The sequence below is a fragment of the Episyrphus balteatus genome, chromosome 2 (genome assembly GCF_945859705.1).
Source record: "Episyrphus balteatus chromosome 2, idEpiBalt1.1, whole genome shotgun sequence".
NCBI lineage: Eukaryota > Metazoa > Arthropoda > Insecta > Diptera > Syrphidae > Episyrphus > Episyrphus balteatus.
Window position 1 is genome coordinate 108,060,993 of NC_079135.1, and position 22,133 is coordinate 108,083,125.

Consider the following 22,133-nt stretch of genomic DNA (forward strand, 5'->3'; position numbering starts at 1 on the left):
CCAAAAAAAAAAAAAAACTGAATGTGGAAAATATTTTTCTCCCATTTTACTTGATAATTCCAAAGAATTTATATTTTCACAAAAACAAAAAAGATAATAGCATTGAGTTCCATTTTTTTATCATCTCCTTTTCATCTATTCCTGTTTGGTGGATGTGGTTTCGATGTTGTGTATATCGATTATCGATATTATACACAAAGCTTTTTCACTTCATGATGTCGTTGTTCTATGTTTACCGTTGATATCGAGATATAGTCACAATGGCTTACTTTCAAACATTCACATCCTTATTTCTACATTTTCGGAATGAAAGATCCAGAGCAACAACCACAAATTGTAATCACCTTGTCTATGGCAAGGACATTTTTTCTACCATCGTCATTTAGTTAATGTTTAATACACATTAAGGTGTTTCACAAAATAAAAAAAAAAAAATAACGAAAAAAATCAAATCCATTTATTCGTTGCTTATATGTTTGTATCGTTAAAGAAAAGATGAAACGTTCAGATAATAAAGTAACAATTTTTTTTAACACTAATGGCTAATGGCTTATGTGTGTACGTTTTTGTTACCACGCAGTAAAATGTTATCCGAGTAAAACCAAAAACTTTCTGACAGGGTTGTCACTTTTCATTTTACTTGCGAAAAAAAGACAACAAAATGTGAAAACTTTTGAAAAATTGTCGTTCCACTGCAATCCTTCAAATCTGTAGACTTTGTAAAAAACCAAGTAACTAACTATCCAACTGAATTTTTACACTCATTTCATCTGCCTGGGTCCTTAAAAATCAGCATTCTTAATTGCATTTTGTGCGTAAAAATTGGGACACTGGGGCGTATGCGTACTTTTTTCAGATTTCAGCTTTCGTTATGATTTTTTTACAGGTTAAAGGATTTATTTTGCGATTTTTTAGTCAAAGGAAATTTCAATTGCAAACATGAAATAGAATATAAAATTGCTTTTAACAAAGAAGATTAAATTTTGAAATAAAAAATCTCAGAAAAAAAAATCAAAATTTAAAAGAAAAAATCAGTTTTCATCTTCCAATAGGATAATTAGTTGCGAGCTAAGAAAAAAATCATTTTGATTATCGTATAAAACTAACACACGCATAAATCAACTCTAGAAAAAACAATTCTCAGGATAGCAATCCAAAACATTTACACGAAATTTTTCTTCAAATGAAAAAAAAAAAATAAATAAAACGAAACAAGCTTTTAAAAGTTACAAAATTATTTTAATTTGAAAAGTTTTATGCGTAAAATAAATGAATAAAGAAATAAACAAAGAGGAAGTTTACAACACAAAATTCCTCACAAATCTGTTTTTTATTATAATTTTATTAAATCTTTTTTTTTTTTGCTAAATTCAAATGTAACTTCTTTATTAATTTTTATTTAAAACTTTTTCTAGGTTTACATTCCACGAACTAGTACAAATATCCTCTCTTAAAAATACACATCAAAATTCACCAAATTTATTATACAAATATTCTCTTTCTCATAGGTACATATAAAAACTCAAAAGTTCTTTATAATTTCTGATTTTCCAGAAATTTTTATACCCCAGGTATATTCGCACATAAAATATGCTGATATATGCTGCTAGGTGTATTTTTTAAGGATACCTCATAATTCCTATTTCCAATTACTTTACCCACTTTTATATTTTTAAAACAAAAAATACACACTTTTAAGGGTGCTCGCACAGATTTCAAACAAAAAAATGATACCATCTCTATATATTAGAATGCTAATGCCTATTGCCACCATACCACAACGACACAACAGACAAAAGTCAAAAATATTAAAATTTATATACATACATATAGGTAAATTATGTATATATGTATTTATATATAAAAAAAAAGCAAATCGAAAATTATGATATCCTTTTAGGTATTAAATTTCAAGCCCCTCTTTCGTTAAACAAATTTGTTACAAAAATACATAGACACAGAGAGAGGATGCTAAATTACCACCTCTTGGCTGATTTTTTTTTTTTTACCTTCCTAAGTGTAGATAATATCAATCGATTTACCATTATGAAAGGCAAATTTATAACAACCACAAAAAAAAAAACATACACAAAAAAAAATAACAAAAAAAAAAATTGAAATTTACGTACGGTGTTAAATTGATCCTTTTGTCTTCTAAGCAGGGTTACCATCGATGATATTTAAAATAGCATACATTTTTTGAGTTTAAGTTTGTTTGAAAGTTTTTGTTTTATGTAATCCTTATAATGTCCAAAAACTGTAGAGAAAAAATTCAATTAGCCATTTTAGGTACCTCAATTTATAAGTTCAAGTGACCTCAACTCCAAAAATTTATAAATAATTATAATAATTTTTTATTATTTTTGTTATATTTTTTACGGAATTTTTTGATATTTTTTTTTTTCTTTCTTTCAAAAGACTTCGATTTCCTATATTTTTGTTATTCAAATGGTTTAATGCAACTTTAATAAACCAAAAATAATGTAAAATAAAAAGAGGTTTTTGGGTTTAAAAACAAAAACAGTTTTTCTTTTAAGTTTAATTTCTCAAAATGGCATTGATTTTTTATAGATATATACACTAATATTAACTACAAAATGGCATACGAACTCAATTTTTTTTTATTTTTTGATAAATACTTGCTGCATTTTTAAGAAATTGCCGTATTTCCATTATTTGAGTTTTTTTAGCAAAAATAATGAATTCAGTTAAATTGCTTTCAGTGGTTAGGTCACTCTAGGTGGTTTGGAAAATTTGCGTTTTTAAGGATTTTTTTTTAAGTGAAAGAAACAACAATTTTTGTATGTACCTACCATTAGGCAGATATATTTAAGTGCAATTACAAATTTTTACATATAGATATTACGAAATGGCCTCTCGAAAGTTAATCTTGTAAAAAAGTTCCTCGACGGTACGCAGCATAATTATTTAAGCAGTTTTAAATACATATTTTTGTTTGAAAAGTAGTAAATTTAAAAAAAAAAAACGTTATTTTGCACAGAAATTTGGTATTTAGTACACTCACTTGTCCGTTTTTCTTACTCAAAAATAGAAACCTTTAAATAATTTAAAAATTTGTTTTAGTTTAGGTATTAAATTATGAAAATCTGTGCGGAATAATGTTTTCATGATTTGTACCAAATTTAAGTGATAATATGCAAAAATGCTTAATTACACAACGTGTCGGTTTTTACAAAACGCGAACGGGGATTCTTTGTAATGACGTCATTTTCATAAAAACCATCTATATTAAATTGAAAGTAAATTCGTTTTTTTCTTGGAATGTATTTTTTTTTTTTTTTTCAAATAAACACCCGGGCGCACATAACTTCAGACACACAGTGGTGCCTTTTCATGAATTTGAGTGTCAAAAATTATTTGCATTACCATTTTTTCTTGACGAAAATTAATGATCAAATTTGGTACCCTGAGCTAAATGCAAAAAGACGTCAGTCAATTACGTGACTTTAAAATTAGAATGAATAAGCATAATTTTCTTTTTTTAATTGCTTTATACGGCAAGTATTGGTTTTTGTGTCGAAAAAAAAAAATTTGAGGTTTTAATCAATACCAACATTACGATGATGGAGAAGTCAGAAAAAGTGGGTTCCAATATCCGTCCATGCGTCTGTGCGTACATTACATTTTTTAAACTCAAAAACCTTATTCTTATTTGTAAAAATATTTTAAGGTAAAGGTAATTTAATGAATAATTTTTGAAAAAACTGGTCCTTAAATTCAGAATTTAAAAAAAAAATGAAATAAAAAAATTGTAACCTTTTTTTGTTTTACTTTTTTTTGTTGAGTTCTGAAAGAGAAAAGGTAATAATGTATTACAGTTTTAAAAATTTTAATATTACAATAATTTAATTTCATTGAATTTTCATGATAAAAACAGAATTTTTATGTTGAAATACCTATACGAAAAACGAAAAAAAATATTTTCAACATTTAAACTTGAATAACTTTTCTTGCAGACATGGAATTTTTGGAATCTCTTTTTGTAATTTATTTGTTATAAAAAACGTGTTTTTGTTGTAGATATCATAGTATTTTACAGAGTAAACATTTTTCACTGTAAACAAAAATAACTGATTACTTTATTTTTAACCACTAACTTGTTGTTGAAGAGTCAAAAATGTTTTAATTTAGAAAAAAAAAAATTCTCCGTAAACCAAAACAAACTAATATCCTTAACAATCATTTGGTGTTGTTTACCGTGCAAAATTTTACTGGGCTACTGGGTACTGAGTTACCAATAAAACAAATCTCTGTACCAATTCTCAGACTGATGCAAATTTTGTTGAGATTTGCAAATTTTTGATCTTAGACTTAGATATCCAAACCAAAAAATCTTTTCACACCCTCGAGTAATTTCTTTTTCTCTTCAAAGCTTTTTCAAAATAATTTCTTGAAATGAAAGAACGAACATCTAATCTATCAACTGACCTAGCCAATTTCTTATCCTGCATTCTGTAATACAAAATATTCTTCTTCGCCAATTTATATTCCACTTCTCTTAAAACTTGAATATTAGCTTCTCAAGAACATCAATTCCGTATAGTTCTGTTCTAGTTTGTATCTTCATCTTCTTGAAACAAACTATTCCCTCTTGCTCGCTGCTGATTGAATTGTCGACATTCGGTGTCAAGTTAATCATTTTGGTCTTTTTTTTTTAGTTTTGTAAATTTTTTCATGGCTGTCAACTTCTTTCATCCTCCTTTTTAAATTTTTCTTTCTTGTATTTTTTTAATTTACTGTCCACCCTAAGGTCATTCTGAACTTTTTTTACAAAAAAAAATGCAATTGTTCTTGATTTGTTATTGTTCATCCAACCGCACACAAAGCTGGACAACAAAAAAAAAACCGCATAGTAATTTACATATCTCCCAATCTTTCATTCTCAAACTCAAATGAAAAAGGAAGAAAGAAAAAAATTCCATTCTCCTGGTCATTGGGTCATCATGTTTCATTCAAAATCCACACAACAAAAACCCACAAAAAAAGAAAGAAGAAAATGACATAAAACAAAACCAAGCAAAACCAAAAAAAAAAAATTAAATACACAAGAAGAATGCAAATTTTTGCTATGGTACATTGTTATTGTATATGCGCTCTCTGCTCTTGACTTTTCAAATATAATATTTCATCTCCCTTTCTTTTCCTGGTTCCCCCTAACTTTTCACTTGAAACAACCTTCTCCCTCGTCCTTTTTTGAAAATGATAGCCATTCAATTTAGAAGAAAAAATGCTTCTGGCTTAACAAAGCCTCGGTAACAATGCAACCATCACCTAACCAACCAAGAAAACCACCAACACACAAACACACTCTATAATAATAACATCGTATTAATCAAAAACCTTTTTTTTTCTCTCTCTCTCTTCTCTCTCTCATTTTCCTTCTCGTTACAGTTACATTTTATGCTAATTACAAGTTGTAAATTCACCCCAGCTCAAGAAGTAACCAACACCATCACAATAGCCACCTCGTCGTAGTAAGGAAAAGGACCAAATGCAGCACGAAAGGGACATGATAATTAATCAAAGTGACCCTCAAGGATAACAGGATTAGATAACCCACATCAGAAGAAGAACCAGAAACCACAAGTAGAAGAAGAATATACAATCTATCCTCTTCAAAAAAACAACAACAACAACAACAACACCGATTACAACAAAATCCTCCTCCTCCAAAACACCACAGAAATGTATTCCACCTCCACACAACTAAGGATAGCCCAGCTCCTGGTACTCCTCCTATTCGTCGGTGCCAGTGGCAACTCGGACTGGCTACAAAACTGCACCTCCTGCCATTGCAACTGGAATTCTGGCAAAAAGACAGCCGACTGCAAGAACAAGTCCCTAAAAACACTACCCACAGACTTGTCCAATGAATTGCAAGTCATAGACCTGTCCAATAATTTCATAGCCGAACTCAAACGAGAACACTTTGTCGAGGCCAACTTGCAGAATTTGCATAAAATCTTCATGCGAAACTGCACCCTCCAAGAGCTCAATCGAGACTCCCTAAAAGGCTTGGCCATTTTAATCGAACTCGACATGTCGCATAATAACATTCGTATCCTCCATCCGACTATCTTCTCCGGTCTAGTTAAGTTGCGTAATTTAGTTATGAACAACAATGAGATCGAAGTCCTCGAGAATAACCTTTTTGTGGGTCTGACTTTTCTCTCCCGCGTTGAATTCAAGCACAATCGTCTGAAACGGGTCGAAATGCATACATTCGACCAACTACCAATGTTGTCGGCCGTCTATTTGGAATCCAATCAACTGACAGTGCTGCGAAAAGAAACCTTCGCCAATACACCGAAACTGCTGCACCTGTCGCTAGCCGCGAATCCATGGAATTGCACGTGTGAACTGCAGGAGTTCCGGGACTTTGCCATCTTTCATCGCTTGTACACTCCGCCAACAGATTGTCACGAACCGGCACATCTGCATGGGAAGCTTTGGCCGGAGATTCCACCCGACCATTTTGCATGTCGTCCGAGGATAGTTTACCCAAGGCCTGGACACTACATCGAGGCAAACAGTGAGAATATAACGCTGTCGTGTCGAGTGGAGGGCTCTCCACGTCCTGACATCCTTTGGGTGTACAATAAGCGACCGATAAATGTGAACGACCAGAGGTTTCAGGTTCGCAACTCGGTGGAGCAGAACCGCATCGAGAACTCCAACATTCTGACATCGGAGTTGATTATCTTTGGGGTAAGGTCGGCGGATCGGGGGGCATATACTTGTGTGGCAGAGAATCGTGGAGGGAAGGATGAGAGTAATATGCAGTTGGTTGTTGGGACAGAACGTTATATAAACGGGGGAGCGGTTATAGATGGGATGGGTGGTAGTGCGGACAATGGGTTTGATTCGTCTTCGAATATATTGTTGATAATATGTTTGGTTGCGACTACGTTGGTGTTGTTGCTGATTGTGATAGTGTTGGTGATTTGTTGGTATTGTCGGAGGATAAAGACGTATCAGAAGGATGCAACGATGAGTGAGAATGGTTTGATTGCTACGAAAATGGAGAAGACCCATCATCACAATGGATCGGTGCTGGAGGGTTCGGTGATAATGGAAATGCAAAAGAGTCTGCTGACAGAGGTTAATCCGGTTGAGAAGCCGCCGCGGCGGACAGACATTGAAAATCTCGACATGGATGATGGACATGAGATTAAAAAAACTCTCTTAGACGAAACGCAATTCGGTAAGTTCTGCAGGATTTTTTTTAATCTTTTTTTTTGTGATGTTTTTTTCTCGATTGTTGTGACGAAGAGGTGACGAAAAGTCAAGAGGATTTGAGCTGAATGATGAGTATGAATTTTTTTTCCATTTCATTCGAAAGGTGGTATAAGGATTCATCAGTCTTTTCGTCAGAGTGAGAGGCAGTGACATGACAGTTAATGGGTTTTTTTTTTTCTTTTGAAATTAATGGGATTTCATATAAAGTCTATAGGGAGGTCTATTACTGACAAGCTGAAAACAGCTGTGTTGTGTACTTTCCGAGGCGCTAAGTTATTTACTTATTCACTAAGAAAATCCTTGTAGGTATTAAGGATTTCTTTTGAATAATTCAACCTCATTTCATCATCCGGACGATAGACTTGTTGGAGGGAGGATTTCAAAGAAATTTCAAAGTTTTTTTTTTTTGGTTTTGCGAAGGCAACAAAAGTCATTACAATTTGATGGATAGAAGTTATTGTCTTAAAAGTGTTGTGAGTTACTTACGAAATTTAAGATGTAGGAATTTGTTAAACGAGCCAGACATTTTTTTTTTTAATTTTTTTCTTTTTTTTTTTTTTGAAAAAAGTGAATGTGAACTGAGAAAGTTCAAGTTGAAAATAGTATGAAAAATTGCTTTAAAAAGCGATATAAAAGCATTTTTGGTATCATTTTATGGTTTTGATGCATGCAAACATTATCCTTATTCTTAAATTCGATAAAATTTTAAAGAATTTTGAAGGAAAATATTATGAAATATCACAGCTTTTTGATGATTAGAAGAATGGTTTTTATTCTTCGAAATATTAAAATTGAATATGTTTTCTAACCATTTTTCAGAGTGTAAGACACGCCCTTTATTTGGGGGCGTTTTTTTCGTTAAGCTTTCGTTGATTTTGGTGATGAATAGAACGGAATTTCATCTCACAAAAAAAGACACAAAGACAATACAAAAAAGTTATTTATATCAATTCCAAAAAAAAAGTGATATCAGCCAAAATTTTAAATGGACATTGACATCTCAACTGCAAACCAAAAAAAGATATATTTTTGGCATGAATTAACTCCTTTATTCCCTGTCATTGACGAATTACTCATTAACTTCAATCATAATACTGCTGTTATGGAACTGATGTAAACCATTATATGGTCAACAAAAAACACTAAATTAAAATGAAAAAAATCTGTCTGTGTATATACATTTTTCTTAATTAATTTTTTTTTGACCAGTTGTAGAATGAAAAAGAACATACTTACACATGTACTGCAAATTGGATGTCGCTCTTTTCACTTTTGTTTTTTTTTTTTATCCAAACGATGAATTTCAGTTTTTTTTTTAACATGCATACATACATTTTGGGAATTATCATGTTGGAAAGGACAATTTTTTTGTTGGCATCATCCAGGATGACAGTTAAATAAATCTTGTTAAATTTAAAAATTTAAGCACTCTACTGAGTCGTGAGTACTTGCTTTTGGATATGAAATTTGATATAAAGGTTTAGTGAAAAACTCAAAAATTATCAAATTGATCAAAATGGTAGAATTTGTGTTTATCGAATGAGTTTAATACCAAGGCTCCAATATACTAACGAAGCATTAAGCCCATTTTGAAAAACATTTTTTGTCATTTATTCTTTTGCATAGATATTTTTTAACTTTCAAGTTTTCACCTAAAGTTTGCAAGAATTATACATCTCAAACAAATAAAAAAAAACCTTGCCAAAAAAAAAATGCAAAAATTCCCAGGGGCCTCGGATCTATGATTATGAATTTTTATTTGGATCAATAGAAAAATGTAATTTCTTCACATTTTAGTGTTAGAAGCAATTTTATGTGAAAAAGTTCAAAAAAAATTTTTTCTGACTTCATATATTACTCCAGTCAAAGCGTCATTTGACCTTGCGCACAGAGGCACTGTCAGTTTTTATTTAATGGATGGATAAGGCTATATTTAAAAAGCTTAAACCCAATTTCTCACCACCTGATCATTCTTTTTAGCGGAGTTATTCACAAAAATGCATTTTTTGGGATATTTTACTTCAAAGCTAATATATTTGCTCCCGATTGTCGTAGACCAAAAAATAAACATATAGATTCTCTTTCTTATAATATTTTCTATCGTTGTATGTAATTTCATTGTATTTGAGTGAGTAAATACAAAATGGCAGCCATTTAAAGTCAAATTCTTGTTGTAAAAAATCACATTTTTGTCATTATTTCGAAAAAAGCTTATATCATGATTAACATTTTGCAAAAGACAAAAAAAACCAATGCTTTTATAACATAAAATTAACCTTTTGCGATTTAAGGACCTCATTACTTGCATTTACTGGAAAAAGGATTTTTGTGAAATAGAGTTTTCAACTTCGAAATTGCTTTATTGAAACTCTATACACGGTGAAAAAAGTGTAACCTTAAAATAAGATGATGCGCACATTAAATTCTTACTACTTAAAAATAAGGTGATATCCGCTTAAAATAATGTGATTTCACTTAAACTCAGTTAAATTTAATGTGAACTTCATCTTATTTTAATGTGAATGTTCATCTTAAAAAAAAAAACGACCAAAAATAAAAATTTTAAAATTATAGTCACACTTTAGCCTTAGTTTCAGTTTATCACACTCATTTTCAACAGTGAGATAGCACAGTGGTAAGCCCAACAGTTGTAGGTTCGATCCCCGGTGGCAGCCATTTTTTTTTTTTATTTGCGCATTCATAAAATGAATGTGACTTGTCACCTTAATTTAAGGTGAAAGGCATCTTAGCAAAAAATCATGCAGAAATCCGCTTAAATTAAGATGCGATCCGCTTAATTCCATGTGGTCTGTTTTCTCCGTGTAAGCTCATCAACTTTACCAAAAAAATAAATGTGTATCAAATAAATGAACATGTTTTAGTCTCTGCAATAAAAACCAGTGGTTTGTTTTGTTTCAATGGTATTTTAAAGTTGTTGTTCGAAATTTAGATCTTGCTTCGGCCTGAAGGTATAAAGTGTATAAAGGTCGACGAATTCAATGAATTTCATTTTGTGTCTTTAAAAATTAAAAAAAAACAATGAAGACGTTATTTTAGTTTGAAAAGAATATGCAGCTTTAAATTCTTAGTGATAAAGATACAGTCTAACACAATTAACACATGAATATTTAACTTTTGAAAACTTTGTTGTTCCTCATCCTTTTTTGCAGTAGCTTTTAAAAACTAAGACTTGAGACTTGTTGCCTACATAACTTTTCTTTAGGACCACTTGCAATCGAAAAATTCTAAAAAAGATAAAGCGGGAATGACATTGCATTCGAATGTTACCCCGCTGTGATCATATTTTTGATCATTCAATTTGATTTGCCGTTCAAAATTTTCATTCAAAAAAACATTTTTTTACCAGCCCTAACTTGTAAACGTTTGGTCGTAGAAAAATATAAATGCAATCTATAGTTCTTATAATATTATAATTGAGTTTAATTTTAAATTGTTGGCATAATTTTTAAAACTTGTGCCAAAAATTGATTTTTTGACATATTTTGTTTTTTTCAAATTTATGAGCCACCCTAACTTTATAAGAAATATGTTTTTTTGTAGATATTATCATTATACAGGGTGTCCCACAGTCACCGCCCCAAATAAAAACCATGGATTCCTGAGGTCATTTTAAGTCGAAAAACTTAAGAGGTAATTTTCTCGTTTTCGTCCCGTTTTCGAGTTAGCAAGGTTTTTATGATTTTTGCTCTCTTGTTCTTTAACTGGCCTTATCTTTGCCAAACTACGTTTGATTTGAAAGATTTTACGACCAATCAAGAATTTATTACAGTTTTAGTTTGTCTCAAAACTTTTTTTCCTGCGGACAACCGTTTCTCCACAATTTTGCATCAAACACAATTTTCTTCGTTTTTTAAGTTGTTTTTTACACTTTCATATCATATAAGTCAAAAAAACACGTTAACGAGTATTAATTTTTTGTGCTTTTTATTAAAGCCCCGTTTATTTTCATAAAAAAAAAAAAAGTTTTATTTCATAAAAAAGGCTACTGAAAGTAATTAAAAAAAAATAAACAAACTGAGTGAATTAAAAAATAAATAATTTTTAAAAACAAAGTTAATTTAAATGAAATAAAACTTTTTCTGAGCTTTATCTATTTGTTCTTTTCTTAACCACAATAGCTCAGATAAAGTTTTTAATTCATTTAAATTAATTTTTTATTTAAAAATCATTATTTTTTTTAATTCACTCAGTTTGTTTATTTTTTGTTAATTACTTTCAGTAGCCTTTTTTATGAAATAAAACTTATTTTTTTTTTATGAAAATAAACGGGGCTTTAATAAAAAGCACAAAAAATTAATACTCGTTAACGTGTTTTTTTGACTTATATGATATGAAAGTGTAAAAAACAACTTAAAAAACGAAGAAAATTGTGTTTGATGCAAAATTGTGGAGAAACGGTTGTCCGCAGGAAAAAAAGTTTGGAGACAAACTAAAACTGTAATAAATTCTTGATTGGTCGTAAAAAAAATCTTTCAAATCAAACGTAGTTTGGCAAAGATAAGGCCAGTTAAAGAACAAGAGAGCAAAAATCATAAAAACCTTGCTAACTCGAAAACGGGACGAAAACGAGAAAATTACCTCTTAAGTTTTTCGACTTAAAATGACCTCAGGAATCCATGGTTTTTATTTGGGGCGGTGACTGTGGGACACCCTGTATATTGCATTCACCACTCCCACATAAATTTCTGTGGGAGAAATATGCTATGTTTTCAACTTTTTCCATCCACTTTTTTTGGAATAAACAAATGTTAGGTATATTCAAAAGTAAAAATTCTTGTATGCAATTAATACATTCTTGCTACTTGGTAAAAGTAACTCCCACACTACCCACACCTAAATCATTCATCAAATTTTCCATCATAGACTTTCTTTTCTAAATCAAATCAATTCGGTAGTCTATTGAAATTTGGTAATGTAGATATCATCATTCATAGTCATCTCATCCTTCATCATTCTGTTGCATATAAATTTGCTATTTTACGAATCCATAACTCATCCTTTATTAATCTTTTTATAACCAAAAAAAAAAAAGTAAAAGATTGACATAACTGTCACACCATCCGGTGTTGTAGAACATATTTATGCTCCACTGACTGGCTTAAAGCCTTGAGTTCTTTTCTTTTTTTTTTTAGGACTCAATTAAAATCGATAAGTGAAAAGTTCCTGTTGTGTCACTGTTACAGATGGATGCGATTGTTATTTCTTTTTTCTTCCTTATTTTTTGTTCTCTTTTTCCTGTAAATCGAGAACTGATGTTAATTGGTAAATTAAAATGTTTGCCCCTGAGTTTAATTGCAAAATTGGATTGATGCCAAAAATCTGATTGTGTATAACCCTGCAAGCGTTTTAATTCAGCAGCATCAGCCAGTAGCAGTAGCAGCAGCAGAAGCATCATCCACAGTAACAAACAAAACAGATACAAGTCTATATTGAATTAAGGATAAATAGTTCACGCACTTTATTTTAAACTGAAGCACACAGCAACATGATGGTTTTGTGGCCGTGGCGGCCGCCATGACCGGATGGAAGGCAGCGCATGGCCCGCAAAAAAGGAAAAACAAGCCTGAGAGTAATATGATTTTCGTAAAACGCCGCGCACAAATTGTGCGTAGAGCAACTGTAATGAGATTTTGATGTGAGTTTTATTTTTTTTGGTCGGGGCCTTTTTGTGTTGGGGGTGGAGGGTAGTTAAACGGATTTACAGAACAATCATGGTTAAGTCAACAATGATGTTTTGTGCTTCAAGGGGATAATAATTATTGTTCCTTCAGGGGGAGGTTAAACAACATCATTTGTGGTTACTTGCAATGCAATTTTTATAGAGGATGTGGATGTCCTTGCAAATATTAAGTTCTCCGGAAAAGTTATGTGTAAAAAGGTATTTTTAGCACTCATCAAGCGGAAGGAATTATTCCTGAGTTATTTTACCACTAATTTGACCATGTAGTTGCTGTAAAATGGAAGTATTAGTTTTTTTTAATTAATATAATTCACAGATGAAATGTTTAATTTTTTTTAGTGAAAGTCTGAGATAGTTTCCAACTGGTTTCATGAATACAGTTTGCAACTGAAGTTTTGAATTGATATTTCTGTCAAAATTTATTTTGGACACCTAAAAGTATGCAATAACTTTGAAAAGTATGCTGCATTAAAATGCCAAAGTGACCAAACTTCTGCAACTTGTTCCAGAAAACAATAATTGACAATTTTCTATGAACATATTTCTTACTTGCGGTCTAATCTCGGATATTCATTGTCCAATCTTACAAGCCAATAAAATGTTTTTCTATTTTGTGAAATTATTTTAATCCCAAAATTCCCAATAGTACATAATTGGAATCCTTCTGCACCCTTCTATGATGTCAAACAACAGCACAACAACCGACGACGTGTTGATATTCCCAAAAGCTTTTGTTCTATTTGCTTATAATACCTACCTTCTCTAACTTTGTCAATTTACATGAGTTTAGGTTAAATCGATGTAGAAGATGTATATCTTATCCAGAGCTTTGATTAGAATCCTATCCTTTATAATATTACCCTAAGACTTAAACATTTCAGAGAGATGCAATTGAATAAACATTTACAGATATATATCCCAGGTACGGCAGCGGTCGAAAAAGCAATCGATTTCACTTGAGCAATTCGCAACCCAAAATTAGGGTCAGTATGTAAGATGAGATACCTTAGGTGGGTAGTATTGTTTCATTTATTTTACTAAATACAAAATCCAGTAACGTAGTGAAAAAAAAACGGGTTGCCAGTGATTTTATTATTGTTTTGAAAAAGTGCATTAGAACGTTAGGAAACTTAAGGTTTTTTTTTTAAGTTGAAAATTAATAAACTTTGAACTTTTAACCCTTTTAACGCTTAAAAACTAAAAAAAGGTTAAAATTTTGTGCTCACGTTATGAAAGGAACAAAATTATCTATAAATTGAGTCTAAATTCAGCCTAAAAAGACTCAATAGTTTATAAAATAGGTACTTATAGCTTAACAAAGTTTATCATTTTTTTTTATTTGAAATTTAAACAACATAAACATAAACATTTGACTCTACAGCAATCATACACAAGAACGGAGACGCGGCGGTGTCCACTCATCAACGTTCATTAATATAATAAAATCGGTTTTTGAAAGAAAACTATACTTCGTGTTTTTATAGTTCACAGCTAGTTACAAATTAGTATTAATACCTACACCAAAAATAGTAAAGAAAAATCGGTCTAACAAATAGATTTTGAAAGCGGGAAGATTTCCAAGTTTGCCAGTTGATTAACCAGATTCGCTGGTTGATTTTCCATGTTTGACGGTCTCGTCCGTTGATTTTCCAAACTCGCCTCTTCATTTGCTGGACACGTCCGTTGGTTTCGTTCGTTTGTTGGCCGACTTCAGCCGCTGATTGATTTTCTAGATTCATCTATTGCTGTACCGGATTGTTCTATTAACAGATTGGTCTGCTATAAGTTTGTCCGTTGATTCGATCTTTGATCTGAGTAAATGTTGGTATTTAAGTAGTTTTGTTGGTAGACAAGTTCTGGTTACAATTTTTTGATTTCAGATTGATTCATTTTTGGCTGATTTTATTGATCTAACTGGAAGTCTCCGGAGGAGTAAATTTCTCCATTTTGCTGATGCTAAGAAACTGCAACTACCATTGGCAATAGGTTTTCTGATGTTCGCAACTAACAATTAGATATGATTCGGATTTCCAATTTTTAATCGCGAGACATGTGATATGAGCTTCGATATTTCAGGTCACTTACCTTTCTGATACAGTTGACAGAACGGATTGTTTGGATAGCCAAAAGTCATGCGACAGCTATGCGATTGCTATTGAGCATTGAGAGATAACGTCGTTCTGAATTTTCAGCAGCGGATACAAAGTAAGGTATTAGTGTCCTTCTTGAAAAATAAACAGCTTGTTGACGATGCACATAGGAGTATTTTCATCAAAAAACTGGCCATAATTATTTTTCGTGGTTTTTGTTAGTATTTCTGTTTAAAATGAATATTCCTACAAGAAAATACAATATTAACCTAGATTTGTTATTTTTATTTTTCCATCATCAAAAACTCAAAAAGTTGATTTTTTTTCCTCATCCCTAAAACGCAATTCTCAGTTTCTTTTCTCTCTTCTTCAACCTTAAATAAGATCACCCAAAATAAAATAAACTAATTACATCACTGAATTTAATTTAAAAATAAAAAACGTTGCATAAAGTAAGGAGTATTTTCTATCAGAAAGTGAAAAACTAATCGACCCTCAATTCTCTAAAGAGCACCTAAGAGCACGTAATTTTTGTTGCATTGGTTTAAGGAAGATATTAACTAACTCATAAATTTCAATTCATCGCAGAACAACGGGGTATATTAAAACAAAATCATTAAAGTTCAAATAAGGTATTAACAAAAATAACAAGTTTTTATACACTTGTTCTAAGCCCGAATTGAAATAGAAAACACCATCAAACATTTCCAAAACTTTATTAATATCGTTAATAAATAACTGAAGAAGAATTCTCCATTTAGTTTTATTTACATTTCTATCACAACACTTACCAAAGTACTTCGCGTTGAAATAAAAATGAGGTAGATGTAACAGTTAACTTTGAACTAATTTTTTAACAAGACACGATCGAAAAACAAAAAAATTAGTGCAGCATGTTGACACCTGTTTATTTTGCACCCACTTTGCCAAACTTTCAAGTGTCAATTTTGATTTTCAGAAAATCGACTTATGACCAGGTTTTTACTACAAATACTCCTATGTGCGATGGTCGTATTTTCGAAAAAGTCATTCTTAAACCTTTTTGAATTGACACTAATAAGTTGATAGTGTCTGAGGTGTTTTTTAAACCGTTTTGTATATATACATAAGTGAGTATGTATGTTTCCTCAAAACTTCTAAACTACTTATTATACTTTGACAAATCTGGTATCGCTGAAAGCGTCTTGCTATTGCACTAGTTATAGGCTTTGTTACTTATTCTAGTATGACGCTTCCTAGATGAAAAAATCATAAACGGATTTTAGTTTCTAAACTTATTTTCTTGTTTAAATGAATATTCTATGGAAAGGTTATAATTTAATAAAGTATTTGCAGAGTCGCTGTAGATTATAACACGAAATTATTACTTCCATACTTTTTCCTCTAAAGTGCACTTTTAACAATACCGCATTTGTCAAATTATGAATAAGAGTTTAGAAGATATGAGGGAACAAACATATTAATGTCATAAAAATTGGTTAACCCTCTTTTTGATATACCCTATTCAAGTAAAAAATAAATAAATTTGAATCTTCTATGATCATAATGACAGTGAAAAAAGGTAAAAAGTGTGCATAAAGGGTAAAAGAGTAGCAAATTTCTTCAAATCTATTTGAAAATTGTATAATTTGGGAACCTTTAAGTTATGCTCTGTTCCCTGTCTTCCCCCTAGCCATTACTTGAAAATTTCAAAACATACTTGTTTTAAACAATCAATAAGCCCCCATCTATTTTAACACTATTCTAACTACGCACTTGTGAAGAAAACAATTTCCATGTACGTAGGAATTAAATTCCAGTAAAATTAATTTAGCCAACAGTTACTAGGCAATAAATATTTGTCCGATTTGGTTAAAGGTGTCTCTGGACCCAGTACAGTCGTTAGGATAGTACATAAGTGTGGTTAACCATCCCATGTGATGACAGCACCTCAAAATCAATGTAATCTCCACCTTTGGAGACTTCTCTATAATACACACACTTATACCGTAAATGATGTTTTTGGGTTTAATGTTATGTCGTATCGTCCGGATGGCGACCATATTTGGTATAAGAGTGACAACTAGATGATCCTTTAAATTTATACATAGAACTATTTCACACACACACAAATACAGACTAGTACAATTAGGTAATATGGAAATGAAGCAAGACATTTCTCTCAATTGAACTTTAGATTCATTAAATTGTGTTGGTTCTATTTCTTTGAATATTTAATTTATATTCTTGAGGAGGTATACGTTCATAGATATCTCTATAGAGAAACCTGTGGTTGATTATTTGAAATGTTTTAAGGGATTATGTCACCGACATTCAATTGAAGTGGTTTTCAAAGTAGAGATTTTCAATCATTATGAACTCTTGTGTAGATGTATATTTTGTTGTTGTTGTTGCTGGATGGAATGCTTTAATTAGAGTTATCTTATGCATGATGATGATTTGGATTTGGTGTCCCAGAAGGTTATTATATGCCACTAATCATTCGTATAATATAGAAATATGTAAGTTCCAGATGAAATGGAACAACGTGTCCATGACAACGATGTCTAATTTTCTAACCAAATATCATATTATATTGATTGCTTGTCATAATTGTGACACTTCTTGTGGTTATGGTGTAGTAGTATGATGCATTGAATTGAGATGGACGTTACAATGTCAAAACCAAAATCAATTAAGAGATTTTTTGTTTTGAGATTATAAAAATGAATTCATGTGCATATATGTTGCATAATCAAAATAAAAATGTTTTACTTTCTCAAAATTTACTAATTCAAAATTTATATAGAACAAAATAAATGAGTTCTACGGTCTCTAAAAAGATTCTGGGAGCTAAATAAGCGGCAAATATAACGATTTCATATTTTGCTATCAATTAAAAATGATTCAGGTTACTTTGGCTTCCTGTGATACTTATTTATGCAACCTGTGATACCTTTCGGAGCAATCCATTTTAGTAACCAGGGCAACTCCTGTAACCTTCCGTGATAGGTATAATCTAAGAGAACCTGGTGACAATTAGAGACAGCAATCCATTTCACTTACCGCAGGCAATCCTAAATGCTTACTGTGGTATCTCATTATTTACATCAGGAACACTTGTGATACTAATTGTAGCACCCTTTGTAATTCCAAATAATTTCCAGGAAAACTCGTGATACTTACCTGAGAAATCGGCTTTTCTAAAAATGGAGGATCTTGCTAGAATTCTGTGTGATACATATTAGGGCTACCTGTGATAACTACCCCATCACTTAGTTTCATTTACAACAAACGGAGCAATCAATGATTATTATCGCGGCCAATCGGTAAACCAGTGCCTAAGCAATTCGTGATGCTACCCAAAAAAAACACATGATATTTACTGAGGCAATCCGTGATAATTATCAGGACAAACTTTGTTACTTACTGTGGAAACTCGTGATACATATCGGTGCAATCCGTGATATTTTTCGCTTTAATTTTTTAATACTTATCGGGAAACATGTATCACCGATGAAATTTGTGATACCTATCGTACAATCCGTTGTTTGTAACGAACTAAGCCGTGATACTTATCGAGGCAACCCGTGATATTTATCCTAGCAGGTTATTATATTTACTGAAATAATGTAACAACTTGTGATACTTTCCAGAATAATCCGTGATACTCAACGGAGAACTCATGATACTAACTTCTGAAACTCGTCATAACAACATATCAGAGTGATACTTTCGTGAAAACAAGGCAACCAGTAATGGTGCTTATAATTTCAATCCGTGATACTACCCAGGATATACAAAATCAAAGCAACTAGTGCCAATTTCAGATGAAATCTGTGATACTTATCGGGCAAAAAGTTCTTTTTAACGGAGTCAGCCGTGATAGTTAACAACACAACCCGTGATATTTTTTCGTTATAGGTAATAACCGTGGCAACTTGTGATAGCTACCAAAGTCAACTGTGATACTTGCCGAGGCAGATTGTGATACTTGCCAAAACAATCCGTGATACTTACAGACGCAACCCATGATACTAATTCAGAGAGCTAAGGCTCTTAAATTCTTCATGACTGTTAAAATTGTAGGGTCTTGAAAGGTGATGGGTGGAATTGGCGGGCTCTAGAGAACCTGCTCGGAACGCCCAACTAGCGCTGAGCTGCTCCGTTTTGATAACATAACTCTTGTCGACCACTCCCATTCACATTCTAGGTTTTTATCTGTTGGGGTATTGACCTATGTTGCCTCATAACTTCTAAAATACTTGTCATAATTTATTAAAAGAGGTATTGATAATGGTTATTCGTTACAACAGAATTTCTTATATAGTGCCCTTTGGAAGAAATCTACCTGAAATAACCATGCTTTAGTTTTTTAACTTAATTTTATATTTAAATTATGATGAAGTTATAGTTTGATGAAGTATTTTTAAAAAATTCGTAAATAACAAAGAAAACTTTTTGTTCATTACATTTAATCTCTAAATCGCTCCATATACAAAACGTTTCATAGCCTATAACTATCGGACAAGCAAGATGTTTCCAACATTACCTCATTAGTCAAATGGCGATAAGTAATTTAAAAGTTATGAGGGAACATATGCATAAAAACTGGTTCAATACATTATTTTCTTTTTGCTATCATATCATAATTATTTCCATCCCCACTGACGAGGTTTCTTATAGAAGTAATCATTTTTTATTTACTTCTATTCTCAGTAGTCTCCATATAGAATTTATTTTTTTGAATAAATAGTTTTTATTTTATTTAAAATCTCTCTGTAGCTAGGCCATATTAACCGCACCTAACTTATTTTGCTTAGAAACATCACTTCTAAAGCTTCTTTTACTTTTTTTTTTCTAAAGTTCTGTCCATTTAATTTAATAAACATTTTTAAGATAAATTTGAAATTTCGAAACATCATTATAAGTTCGATTTCAATTAAAATGCATAAAATATAGAACATTTTCCAAATTTCACATTCTTCAAGAGGAATAATTTTAATTTGTTTCCATTTCTATTAATTCAATTAATTCATTCATTTCCATATATTTATACTTCCTCTGCTATTATCCTTTCAAAATATCTAGTCACTTTTGTTGAAAATGCAATTCATATCCTTATAGGTAAAGTTCCTGTGGAATAGATTTTCAATTCAATTTCCATTAAGAAATTTTTGGGGAAATCATTCAATTGTGTGAAAGTTAGAGAAAACACACATTTCGTAAAAGTAGGTAAGGTATACCAATGATGTATGCAGAATTATTATGCAAATATATGTGCGAATATCTTCATTTAGAAGGATCCTATATCCTTTGAACATCTATTTGATGACACTCACTTTGAAACCTGGAATAAACCATTTTACATGGTTATTTTCACATTTGTCACACAAAAGAGAGACCCTCTCTCTCTATAAGACACTTTGAATTTGACAACAATGAAAACGTTGCCCAGGCATAAGCCTAGCAGAACTTAATAATCATTGCGGATGTTGGTATGAAGAGTATCCATCACATATTTACTACCTAAATTCAAGTCAAGCCCAAATGTCTGTTTTGTTTTTTTTTTTCGTCCTTTTTACATTCATTGCTATTCACCTAAAGGAACTTCCACTTCAATCAGTCAGTTCAGTCATAGTATAGCCATGAAGGGTTTGCTTATGAAAATAGCGTAAATGCCCATCTAACACTATTCAGACATCCGGATAGATCCGGAAAGGATGTAGTATGGATAGCTTATTGAGGCTATCGTAAAGTGAAAACACTCCAGAACTATGTGTTAGCTAGGCATCAATATTTTCCAAACTATTATCATCAACATCTTTTGGGTTCTCTGTGTGTCCTGAGATATATTCTGTTGCTCTGGTGGATTTGGAATGTATTCACACTACGGGTATGTAGATTATGTACTTAAATAAAAATAAATTGCATTTAACGGCAAAAGGTTTATGTTTTAACCGGTTATTATGCATGTCAGCATGTATGTTCCCTCATAACTCCTAAACTATTCGTCATTATTTGACAAAAGAGGTTTCATTTAAGAAGTGTTGCTAGTGCGCTAGTTATAGATTATGCTACTTATTCTAGTATGAGGCCTTCTAGAAGAATACAATCATAAATTGGGTTTAAGCTTTTGAACCAATTTTTTTCTCACATTCTATAACCAAAAGACAATCAAGACGCTTCTAACGATACTTCATTTGTTAAATGGTGATAAGTAATTTAGAAGTTATGCTGGAACATAGACAAACCAATTTAAAAAAATGTCTGAAAATAGGAAAAATAATAATACAGTTTTGTTTGTTCGTTACGGTAGAATCTACAATTTGTGTTCTAAAGAAGAAAATCAATTGACACAGAGTGTGTTTAGTGTTCATGACATGACAGATAGAATAGTTTGCAGCACAAATGGGTGAATCGAAAATTTAAAGGCAAATATTTTCCAAAAACTCGCATCATCCATATGAATCGTACCTAACCTAACACAATCCATGATATCTATCCATACTCTGTTACTTGTTTTTGAGTTGAGTTCCATTAAAGAGGCACAACCAGAAAATACTATTAATTAATTTTTGTAAAATCCAGTTGAAAGACAGAAAGCCAGAAAGGAAGAAGAAGAACCAACATCCCGATGAGAAATTGATGGCACTTGACTATTTCTCTCTCTCTCCGAAGAGGATATGAGGAATGTTCAATTGATGTAATTTTGGGGAGGAGGAAAAGACAGATAGGATATACCTATTTATGTGTTTGTAAAATTCATGTATATATGACTTTTTAATGCTTTAGGGATGTAATGGCATCTTGAATAATAATGGAATTTTTAGATTCATTTTTCAGTTTAATTAAAAGTTTTCTTGTTTTTTTGCTTTGCTATTCTTTGAATGAATCAAACTTTTAATAAATACTAATTGGTTTGTGTTATTGTAATTTTTGCCTAATTGTAATTGAATGAAGTTAGTTGTTTGTTTCTCTGGAGATTAATACAAGAAAAATCCTTTGGAATATAAATTGGCTTATGCTAGGAAAGGATCTGGACTAGAAGTATAGGAAAAGTGGTTTCAATCAAATCTGGTGAAAAAGTTGATAGCTTATAA

The 22,133-nt window shown here is 31.4% G+C and overlaps 1 protein-coding gene across 5 annotated transcripts in view; it reads left to right on the plus strand.

Annotated features, from left to right (window-relative positions):
- LOC129909904 (leucine-rich repeat-containing protein 24) overlaps positions 1-22,133 on the plus strand; it is a 310,525-nt gene that overhangs the window by 283,975 nt on the left and 4,417 nt on the right. For all 5 annotated transcript variants that reach the window (XM_055987060.1, XM_055987057.1, XM_055987058.1 and 2 more), the window contains one exon: positions 5,413-7,225. In XM_055987060.1, the coding sequence (XP_055843035.1) occupies positions 5,707-7,225 (1,519 nt within the window). In that variant the 5' untranslated portion in view covers positions 5,413-5,706. The remainder of the gene's footprint in view (positions 1-5,412; positions 7,226-22,133) is intronic.